At 51.8% G+C, this 11,577-nt stretch overlaps 1 protein-coding gene across 1 annotated transcript; it reads left to right on the top strand.

The window, feature by feature from the left end:
- Positions 1 to 3,511: 3,511 nt before the first annotated feature.
- Positions 3,512 to 9,347, top strand: GIMAP6 (GTPase, IMAP family member 6). The gene is made up of 3 exons (XM_082846168.1): positions 3,512 to 3,730; positions 5,746 to 5,820; positions 7,129 to 9,347. Exons 1-3 carry the CDS (start codon positions 3,559 to 3,561, stop codon positions 7,779 to 7,781), a joined length of 900 nt encoding a protein of 299 aa, XP_082702294.1. The 5' UTR covers positions 3,512 to 3,558; the 3' UTR covers positions 7,782 to 9,347.
- Positions 9,348 to 11,577: the final 2,230 nt, after the last annotated feature.

Genomic DNA, 11,577 nt, shown 5'->3' with positions numbered 1-11,577 from the left:
TAATACACAAGTAGAGTGAAAATAACATGGGTTGAGGTCAGAAGATGAAGACTGTGGGCATCAGGCTGCCACTGTGGTTTATGGGCAAGACTCATAAGGCCTCTGAGCCTCATTTGTTTATGGTTAAAATTAGGGTTGTGGCCAATGATCTAAGGCCTGTGACATTAGAGCTCCCCAACACTTCTGACCATATCCAGTGAGCCTGACACCCCGCTCACCCAGGAGCACGGTCCCCAGCTCACAAACCCATCAAAGCTGACTCGATCCTCAGAGAGCCAGTCGGAACGCAGTTGTCACTCTGCAGGGCTGGTTCAGAGACAAGCGATCCCTGAACAGGTGGCCCAGTTTGGTACATGTTCACCGTCAGTTGTCCATGCTAGGAGTTAGTGAAGGAATCTGTCGGCCACGTTTCTGGGTGATATCGCTTACTGGCGCTTTGGGCAATAACTGTTCCTTTGGTGTGTGTTTGTTTTTATTCTTGTCCTTGTTTAACCATTTAAAAATGTTAACAGTCCTTTCCATTTCCCACTTGAGCCTCATGAGATAACACAGTGCAAAAATGGGTAAATGTCACCAGAAGACCAGACAACAGACTCCTTCGTAGCCAGGTGGGGCTATGGGGTGCAATTTTCCCCATTCAGCACCTCATCGCTCACCCTTCAAGCCTGCACGTCAAGCTTGACTGGAGGGGGCAATGCCTTCATAAGGTCTCCTGAGGGTCACGTGAGCGAGACGGCTCTGGTCTGCTACTGAGATCCACCCCCACCGCCATTTCAGGACTGGAGCCCCCAGCCTCCCAGCTGATAGGAGTGTTGATGGAGGGTAACTCACCGCTGACCCCCTCCCCATAACCTTGAGGCATTCCCTCAGGATTACTGTCCGCTGAAGAGATTCAGCTCCTGCAAGATCGTCCCGCCATCCCAGGGCAGTCACATCTCCTGACTGGTCGATGTAGAGGTATAAAGGCCCCAGTCTGGGACAGCTCTGTGCCGCCATCGTAGCTCCAGCTCCTGGTAAGGTTGACCGAGGCCTCTGCTGTGACTCATCGCAGCCCAGTGTCTCCTTCTGCCCAGTCCTTCTTCCTTCACTCCCCCACAGGTTTTGATCCCAAGAGCGCTCCTGAATGAATTTCACACCTGCACATTTTCATCTCAGAATCCGCTCCTGGTGAACTCAGCCAGTGATTCCCATCGAAGCACACAGTGTAATCTTCCTCTCTGAGTTGGGAGGGAAGCGGGGAAGAATTGGGGAGAAGGGGTCCTGGCTTAGCATCGGGGGCACCCAGGTTGTGGAACGTAGGGCTCGGGGCATTTCCCGGTGACTCCATCGTATGAGATTGTTTTAGTCCTTCTGGAAGCTGGTTTTACTTACAGGTGTATTTTCATCTGTACTTTAGAACCAACTTCCCTAACCAGTATAAAAAAAGAAAATTACAAGGACCTTTAAAAAAATCGGCATTGAATTAGATGCATCAGTAAACCTAGGAAGAATGTACTGACATTTTCACGATAGCGTTCATTCCAGGCGTGTTGCATACACTTGCATTTTCTGATCTACGATCTTGTGTGTGTTCATTAGTCACTTTCTTCTTTCTGTTTTCAATTTTAAGTTTTTGTGCAGTGTAGTATATTTTTAAAATATTTATTTATTTATTTTCCTTATTTTTTGGGGGGTGCTGCTGCATCAGGTCTTAGTTGCGGCACTCAGGATCTTTGTTGTGGCATGCGGGATCTTTTCATTACAGTGCGCAATCTGCTTGGACTTCTCTCTAGTTGCAGTGCGGGCTTCTCTCTAGTTGTGGCGGGCGGGTTTTCTCTCTCTAGTTGTAGCGCGCGGGCTCCAGGGCACATGGGCCCTGTAGTTTGCGGCATGCAGGCTCTCTCGTGTGGTGCGCGAGCTCAGTAGTTGTGGTGCACCGGCTTAGTTGTCCCGCAGCATGTGGGATCTTAGTTCCCCGACCAGAGATGGAACCCGCGTCCCCTGCATTGGATTCTTTACCACTGGACCACCAGGAAAGTCCCCGTAGTATAGTATTAATAGAGGAAAGAGCTCATATATGTTTACAGCTCACTAAATTGTCAGTTGTCACAAACTGAACACATCCAAGTAACAAGCACTCAGCTAAAGACACAGAATGTTGTTGGCACCCCAAAGCAGGGGTTCTCAACCCCCGGGTGGTGGACCGGTACCGGTCCACAGCCTGTTAGGAACCGGGTGGCACAGCAGGAGGTGAGCAGTGGGCGAGCGAGCGAAGCTTCACCTGCCGCTCCCCATGGCTCCCCATCGCTTGTATTACCGCCGGAACCATCCCCCCATCCAATGGCATTACCGCCTGAACCATCCCCCCCATCCAATGGCATTACCGCCTGAACCATTCCCCCATCCAATGGCATTACTGCGTGAACCATTCCCCCATCCAATGGCATTACTGCGTGAACCATCACCCCATCCCTCCCTGTCCGTGCAAAAATTGTCTTCCATGACACCAGTCCCTGTTGCCAAAAAGGTTGGGGACCGCCGTCAAAAAACACAGACCCACTTTAAGAGTGAGATTCAATCCCAACATGATGCTTCCCCTCCTTCACTCCCTACCCCACATCAGCAGGAGTCCAGTATGAAAACGGTGAATTAAAGCTGAGAGAACAGCAGGACACAAGCTCTAAGAGGGGGTTTCAGGGAAACCCCCAGACAATGGGGGAGACAACACAAGGGCGCCAGAGGAAACTGAAGCCTCTAGCAGCCACACCAAACATTAAACGCAGCTCGCAGCCAGACCAACGCCAAACCTCACACCATAGGCCTATTCCCCTCAGTTCCTAATATCTGACGTATCGTGTCTGGCTTTCAGCAACATTACAGGGCGTGCTGCAAGGCAGGAGAAAACACACAAAGCAAACACTAGGACCAGACTCAGATGTGACACAGATTTGGGAATTTTCAGACGCAGAATGTGTGTGTGTGCGCGTGTGTGTGCATATGTGTGTGTGTGCGCGTATGCATGCGCGTGTGTGTGTGTGTATATATACACACACGCATGTAGAAAGACTTATAAAGAATTGGCTCGTGTGGCTCCTGGTCCATGGGATTATGGAGCTGATGAGTCCCAAGATGTAGGGTCAGCAAGCTGGAGACCCTGGACAGCCAGTGGAGTGGCCGAAGGAGGAGCCTGGGGGAGAAAGAGAGACAATGAATATCTGTCATGACCCGGAGGACAGAGGATGTCTGCAGGAAGTGGGTAATTCTCAAAAAAGGGAGGAAATCCGTAAAAATCATTCCCCCGGCGCAACATTTTCTGAGAGATCTGCTGCTTTCCTTTAAGCCTCTGAGTTCTAGTTGTGCTAGTGCAGAATAAAAATCATAATACGCGTGTTGTTTTTCCTGTGGCTGTTATCATGGCTGCAGAGGAAGTGCAGCCTGCAGAGCTTTCTGAGTCATGAGGGCCCCTCCTGGGTGTTCCTACCACTTCCTCTTCCCTCATCTCACAGCTCACGGCTGCACTTTCAAGGGCAGTTTTTGAGCTGAGCTTTCAGATCACATTTTGCTGAAAAGCTATAAGCTATGTCCTCTATCTATTCATGCGCCCGGGACACTTTCTCTTACCTTCTCCATTCAGCCTGCAATGTGGCAGCTCTCGAAAGGGAAACAAAGAATTCACGAGTGCCTGCAACCCCGGGAGACACAGAACACGGCCATTCGTCCTGCCCAGCTGGCAGCGGGGCGGTAAGTCCGAGTGTGTGGGGACTGTGTCTGTGCGTGATGTGTACTTGTGTTTGTGTGTGTGTCGTCTTTGAGAGTGTGTAGTGGGGATGGTGTGGGTAGTGTGTTTTTGTGTATGTCTCTTTGTGTGTAGGTGAGTATATGCATGTTTTCTGTGTGTGTTATGTTTGTGTGTGTGGTAGGTATGTTTATACGTTTGTGAGTATATGTGTGTGAGTGGTGTTTGTGTCTTATGTTCGTGTTTGTGTACGTATGTGTGTTGTGTTTGTGAACATATATGTTCATGTGTGTTGTGTAGGTGTGTGTGCTATGTTTGTGTGTGTTCGTACTTTTGTGAGTGTGTGTGTGTGTGTGTGCACGCATGTCCGAGGTACAATGAGAGGAGCCAGGGCTGAGAGTCGGGAGAACCTTGGACCCTTTGTGCTCTGCCTGGAACTCACTGCTTACTCCTGGGCAAGAGGCTTCTGTGAGTTTCACTGCTTCCTGAGAAACCTCACAAAGGTGACGTGTCTGCTCCGTGTTGGAGACAAACACTGTGGCACGTGGCACACATGTGATGCCTGTCGGGCAGGGTGTAGGCTGAGGCGGCCAGGGGCCGGGCAGACGCGCTGTCTGGGCGCGAGGGTGGAGTGCAGGGTCTGCCTCACCCACCTGCCCTGGTCCCGGCCCGGCCTGTATCTTCTTCTCACCACCCTTCTCTCTAGAGGAGGAAGGAGGTTTCCTGGGTGAAGCGCTGCTTCCGCTTCCACCAGTGATGTAAGGGCGCCAAGGACAGAGAGATTGAGGGATCCCCACTTTGCAAAGACAGGGGGCCCCTTTGAGAGGTAGAAGCTGTGTCCTCACAAGAATGCGGCTGAACAGGTCTGGGTGAAGATGTCCACCTGCCTGGCCACTCTCCCTGGAAAGCCACCAAACCTCCTGGGCTGGGTCCACTCTCAGCTGGCACGTTAGCGCTGACATCACTGAACCCCAGTCCTGCAGCCACAGCCCCGCAGGCCCCCGGCCAGCCCCTGGGATCTGGCGAGGACTGAGGTGGTGGGCCAGGTGAGCAGAGAGCCTTAGCCCCCCGGGGATGCTGTGGCGACGGGAAAGCTAAGTCTATGGACGTTCCCCCAGAGTCACCATCCCCTTCAACTCAGAACCTCCATCTGGAGAATGTCATCTGACTGTGATTGTCTCTGAGTGTCCTACACATTCCAGAAAAACAGTCATGGGGCCACACGGTTCCCTCCCCATCCCACAAAGACTACCAAGCAGATACAACATGATGGGCGCCTGAAACAGGGAACCGTGTTGGTCTGCAGGGTGGAACGGATTGAAGGCAGGATACGCTGCTCTCTCCTCAGGATGACGCCAGTTCCTGGGTGGGTGACACGGCCCTCCTTCGCAAAGAGGACTAGGAATCGCTCTACAGAAGGTCAAAAAATGTGCTGGAATCTTCTACAGGGAAGAGATGTCACGAACATGTAGTTGTGGCCCAGCACTCACACCTCCAGGGACATTGAGGCCCAGGCGGTGCGACCACCTAGCTGCTGGCCTGGGGAGGAGCGCCGAGTTCCCTGGGCCCCCAGCAGGACCGGGACTGGGCCCGACGTGGAGGGAGCCTGTCCGAGTCTGCCGCCCTCCTCACCGTCCAGCTCTTGGCCTCTGCGGCCCTTGCTGCTGGGCTCTCCCCACAGATCATCTGGCCCCAAGAGCCCCTCACCAGCCCCTCCAGCAACTTCCTGCTCACGTCCCCCAGGCACGCTGGCCACTGCTCCCAGGACAGTAGCTGTCAGGATGCATCCCTGATCCTTTCTCTCCATCACAGAATCACCCCAAAATGGAGACCACAGTGCAGGGGGGAGAAAGGAGGAAACAGGGTCCCTAAAGGATGTAGAAGGTCTCTTAGACTTCCCCTCACTCCGTCTCTCCCCCGCAAACCAATGCAAACAACTTCCTTTTGGCAAGAGAAAGGCACAAGTCAGGTGCCTCTTAAAACTCAGTGGAAAAGTCAGTGAGACATACGATTCTTTTTTCAGGAGGAAGAATATTATGAACTCATTCTCCCGGAGAATCGCGAGGAAGGGCTGTCTCAGGATCCTACACAAGACGGGTCAGGAGGTAAAACATGTTTCCAGCAGACATAAACTTAGAGAGGCATGGCCGGGGGACCTGTAGGCGCAGGGGGCGCGCTGGGAGAGGCAGCAGGAGCTCCTCCTGTCAGAGATTTGCCCACCCGGCGGCCATCGAAAGGCGTTTGGGTTGGGCCTCTCTTCAACATGGCCAGATAGGAGGGAAAGGCCCCTGATGGGCGCAGTGGCTGAGGGGGTGACGCACAGCGCCAGCCGCCCCTTCACTGAGTCTCAGGAAGGATGTGCTCGCCCCCGGCCTCTGTGTGGGCATCTCGCTGGCTCGAGTGTGAGAGCTCTCAGGGTCACGAGGACTGCAAAGCACTAGTGAACAAGCAGGATGCACTCAGGTGCCCCCAGGACCGGGCTCCGCCTTCCCAAGGGGCTCCCTCCCCACGAAAGCTGTTGCATCAGGGTCAGGGCTTCACTTTCATGGGCTCAGCTTCACCGTCTAGCCTGAGGAGACAGAACTTAGGGATATAGGAATGCCGGAAATCCATCCACTTTCCTGGCCAGAAGTTTCAAAACCTAAACATAAAATGTAGCTTTTCTACCACATCGTCCAGCAATTCCACCTCTGGGAATATAGCCCAAAGAATGGAAACAGATGTTGCACATACGTGCATTAAGGCTCATGGCAGCATATTGACAATAGCAAAAAGGTGGAAACAACCCCAAAGTCCATATATATATATATATATATATATATATATATATATATATACACATGAATAAACACAATGTGGTCTACACCTACAGTGGAATATTATTCAGCCTTAAAAAGGAGGGAAGTTCTGACACATGCGACAATGTCGATAAACCTTGAAAACATTATGCTAAGTGAAATAAGCCAGACACAGTAGGGCAAACATTGCCTGACTCCACTTACATGAGGTCCGTAGAAGAGTCAAACACACAGAGACGGAAAGAACAGGGCTATCAGGCGTTAGCGGGAGGGAGCAATGGGGCGTTAGCGCTTAACGGGGACAGGGCTTCAGTTTGGGAAGATGGAAAATTCTTGGGCTGCATAGTGGTGATGATTGCACAACAATATGAAGGTACTTAATGCTACACCTAAAAATGGTAAACTTCATGCTACGTATATTCTACCATAATTTTTTTCTGAAAGTTACAAAAAGAGAGAGGGAAGGAAAGAATGTGAGTCTAGGGCACGTCTCAGATGCTGACGCCGGTCTTCCCTTCTCGTGATCCCCGCCCCCCGGACATTCTGCCCCTGGTGAGGCTAGAGTGGGTGGATGGGCTCTAACCCCGGTCTCCCACCTTCTCTTGATGCTTCCAGGGCTGAGGGAGGATGAAGGGACCCCGCAGAGGCTGAGGCTCATCCTGGTGGGAAAACCTGGAAGCGGGAAAAGCGCAACAGGAAACAGCATCCTTGGCCGGAGAGTGTTCGAGTCCAAGGTCAGCGCCAGGCCCGTGACCAAGGCCTTCCAGCGGGGGCGCCGAGCGTGGGCGGGGAAGGAGCTCGAGGTCATCGACACCCCCGACATCCTGTCCCCGGGGGCGGCGCCGCAAGGGACCGCTCAGGGCCCCTGCGGAGCCATTGCCGCCTCCTCGCCGGGGCCCCATGCGGTGCTCCTGGTGACGCAGCTGGGCCGCTTCACCAAGGAGGATCAGGAGGGGGTCAGGCGCCTCCAGGAGCTCTTCGGGGCGGGCATCCTGGCCCGCACCATCCTGGTGTTCACGCGGAAGGAAGACCTGGGCGGCGGCACCCTGGAGGAGTACCTGCGAGAGACCGACAACCGGGAGCTTGCCAGGCTGGACGTCCTGTGTGAGCGGCGACACTGTGGCTTCAACAACAGGGCGCAGGGGGCGGAGCAGGACGCCCAGCTGAAGGAGCTCATGGAACAAATCGAAGCCATCCTGTGGGAACACGAAGGCCGTTATTACAGCCACCAGGCTTACCGTCAGTCCCCGTGCTACGTCTTGCTCTAGCGAGAGCCGGCGGGGCAGGTCCCCCAGGGCCAGGGCTCCGAGGAAGGGCGCAGCGAGGAGTCCTGGTGGCAGGGACTGTGTCGCATCCGGAAGGAATCTGGGCGCACTGACACACAGCTCCTGGGGAGGCCGCCCATCTGAGACGCGCTGGATTCCACGCAGCCACGGCTGCTTCCTGCCAGCCTCCCTCGGCCCCGGAGTCTGTCTTCCAGCCCCTCACTTGCTCTCTCCGTCCCACAGGTCACTGACCCTCCCAGTGTCCAGGGCAGGGTCTGGGGTGGCGAGCGGTGTGCGGGCTCCTGAGTTCGCAGGTCCTTCATCACACCTTCCAGAACACGCGGGCCCTCCCTCCTCTGTGCCCCTCCATCCTCACGTCTCCTTGGCATTCCGAGTCTGCAATAGAACACCGATAGGACCACAGCTTCCTGCGGGCAGGCCCGTGCCTCATTCGCCCATGTAACTCCCACAGCATCCTGGCCACTGGAGTCACCGCTTAAACGTCGATGTAGCAAATCAGTGTGGGATGTCGACCAGGTGCCTCTGCATCTCTTGGGCTGTGTCCTTGCCCGCTAAGGGGGCAGGCATGATGACTTTTAAGGCCCTGTGCCATGTGGGCCAGGACAGGCACTGGGCTGGGGAGGAGAAAGCAAGTAGAAACGGGAGGGGTAGAAGGCGCAGCCCTTTTATTCACTCTTGAGAGAGGCCACCCAATCGCAGCAAAGGAGCCCTGTGGGAACCTCTTGGTGGGGTGATGAGCAGAGCGGGGTGGGGGTATCCAGGGGGCCAGGTCCGGTCAAGAAATGGAGCCTAGACCTGGTTGCAGGACATGGAGGCCCCCGGAGGTGCCAAGTGGGCTTGGGCAGAGAGGAGCACTTCCCTGAGGCAGACTCGGACTAGGGAGGTCACACAGCTGTTACTGCCCCTCGTGATGCCTGCCGTCCGGCCGTCCAGCCGTAGAGAACAGAGGCGATGTTCAACCCCTCCTCTGCTTCACCTGCAACTGCTTCCCTTCTCCCTTGAGAGTGGGGAGAAAGTGTGGGTGGGGTGTGTCTTGGTGTGTAGGTGGGTCCCCAGCAAGGTATTTTGGTGCACAGAATGGGAGGAGGCAGAGAAGAAAGGGAAGCTGCAAAGAAAAGAAGCAGGTGAATGATGTAAGACGTCCTAGGGAACAGCCTGCCGGGCTGATGGGGAGAGCCCTGCAACACGCGGCTGTCGTCTTCTCCAGACGCAGCGGACGCCTAAGAAAGCTTAAGCATTTCTTTTGCTAAAAGATTCAGACAAGTGTCTCGAGGCAGAACGAGACTTATTTTGGTGTATGCTTACGATAGCCTTTGTGCCAGATCATTTATTAAGTAGGTGATCTGCGTCCCGCTGAACTGGAACGCAACGTTTATCATAAGTTAATTTCTCATATTCCCTAAGATCTCTGTCAGGATTTCCGATTCTGTTCTTCTGACTTTTCTACTCCTGCATGAATAAAACATGGATTTGATTAGAGTGGCTTTGATTATAATGTGACACACCGGTTTCCTCCCCAGTCTCCATTTTTGTATTTCCTTTGTTATTTTCAGGCATTTATTCTTCTGTGTGAAAGTTAAAATCGCTTTGTTTAATTTTCATAAAAGAATCTTGTTGGGATTCCAGTTGGAATTGTCTTACATTTATGTATTAAATTTGGGAGGATTGGAAGTAAGATAAGTCAGAGAAAGACAAGTACTGTGTAATATATATCACTTATATGTGGAATCTAAAATGTCAAACCTGTTTAAAGAAAGAGTAGAACGGTGGTTACCAGGAGGTAGGGACACAGGGGATGAGACTGGTGGTATTTAAGGGTCCAAACTTGTAACAAGCACGAAATAAGCCATAGAGATCTAAGGTACAGTATCTTGAATGTAGACAGTAACATTGTACTCTAAGAATGTGGTGTGATGAATATTGTTACAGCAGCCATACACCCTGCACACCTTAAATTTACACAATGTTAAAAGAAACTCTTTCAGTTACATTAAAAATCTAAAACACAAAAAAATTGGGAGAATTGGTAAATGCCTCCAGGATAAGTGAATTAAGGCCATCTTGTTTCTAAGTGAATAGACTCATGACTTCAGAGTTGTTGAAGTAAAAGCTAAAATCATTTGCATTTCCTTCAGGAGAAGAAGATACATTCCTTTAATTTAGGTACTTTTGTTTGAACTCTGCTGGCTTGATTGATTTCATAATGGAAAATACAAGCACCTGACCAAATGACACCCATCCAGTGACTCTAAATGACACGCCACTCCAAACATGTCATTCATTAAAAATTCTAAAGGAATTGTTTAAAATTATATCGAATATGGGGTTTTCTCTCCTTTATTACTAAAAATCAGGGAAAATACCTCCCACGACTTTTCAGAAGGAGGGATAGATGTTGCTTCATGCCATCACTCCCTCAGCATCAGAGAACGGGGAAGGCATGTGTTGGTATGTTCTGGAAACTCCATGGTCTGTGTACCAATAGGAAAGAAGTGGTGTGGGTGAGGGTGGGGCTAGGGGGAGGAGAGAGGGTTGTCTTGGCCAAGGCTGTGAAAATAGTGAACTTTGGAACTCATTATTCTCAAAAAATATCTCTACACTGGAGGAAAGCATGAAAAACACAGATCTGGAGAATCTGAAGTGCCCAGTGAGCACGTGGGCTGCTTCCTCCTTGGTGGGTCAAAGCAGCGGCTAAAAACCCCAGGGAAGGTTTCCAGCTCCCAATCCTCCCGTAATGACATTCATACACTATGTAGAAAATTCAAAATAATGAGAATTTCTAAACAACTGTTAGAAGATACTGAAAAGTGACCAAATACAGGGAGACACTATAAGGAACTTGACAGTTAACATAAGGAGCCATGCAACTGCCACTTTTTTTTTTTTTTTTTTTTTCTGCGGTACGCGGGCCTCTCACTGTTGTGGCCTCTCCCGTTGCAGAGCACAGGCTCCAGACGGGCAGGCTCAGCGGCCATGGCTCACGGGCCCAGCCGCTCCGCAGCGTGTGGGATCTTCCCGGACCGGGGCACGAACCTGCGTCCCCTGCATCGGCAGGCGGACTCTCTTCCCTGGTGACTGCGCCACCAGGGAAGCCCGAGCTGCCACTTTTATGTGGCTTTTCCCCCCGAGAGCACTTCCCCATCTTGCTGACCCAGGGATATCGCTCAAGCAGAAATTCACAGTGACCTGAGAGTAAGAGGATTGAGTTTGGAGGCTGCCAGAGAGGGTAGAAATTGATGGAGAACTCCCAAAAGGAGCCACACAGGGGGGTGGGTGGGAGCATTAGAAAGTCTTCATATAAACTCCCTTCAAGTCTCTGGCTGACCCATGAACGGCAGTCTCTGAAGGGTCCAGGGGAAACTTTTTTTGGACGGCTGAAAGAGGTAGTTAGAGGTTTCAACAGTTGCCCTCAGCAGCAAAGACAAAATTTGAGATTCCGGTCCACCACGTATTCCACTGAAATACCAACGGGAGTGAAATCACATCAGGACTAAGGGACTTGCCCTAAAAGAGCAAGATTGGAATAGCCCCTCGCTAATGACGTCGACAGCCAAGCCTTCCCAAGTTCAAAGGGACCTGCCAGGAATTAGTGCCTGCTAGAGCGAACACAGTACTATTCAGAAGAGCATAATAATACCCAGAGTCCCTACAACATGCTATCGACAATATCCTGTGAACTATTAGACATTCTCCTTTTCTAACATAAGGATAGAAAGCAATAAAATTTCCTTCTACACATGTTTATCTACATCTCCCAAATTTTTGTGTGTTCTGTTTT

This window comes from Leucopleurus acutus (assembly GCF_964270905.1).
Source record: "Leucopleurus acutus genome assembly, chromosome: 9".
Classification (NCBI taxonomy): domain Eukaryota; kingdom Metazoa; phylum Chordata; class Mammalia; order Artiodactyla; family Delphinidae; genus Leucopleurus; species Leucopleurus acutus.
This window is presented reverse-complemented; position numbering and strand designations above follow the sequence as displayed.

Excerpts from the sequence above, each read along its gene's own strand:
- GIMAP6 (XM_082846168.1), top strand. The coding sequence starts at position 3,559 with ATGTCCTCTATCTATTCATGCGCCCGGGACACTTTCTCTTACCTTCTC. Across the intron at positions 3,731-5,745 it reads CAGCGGGGCGGTAAGTCCGA|AATATTATGAACTCATTCTC; the intron begins GTGTGTGGGGAC and ends TTCAGGAGGAAG. Across the intron at positions 5,821-7,128 it reads TACACAAGACGGGTCAGGAG|GGCTGAGGGAGGATGAAGGG; the intron begins GTAAAACATGTT and ends TGATGCTTCCAG.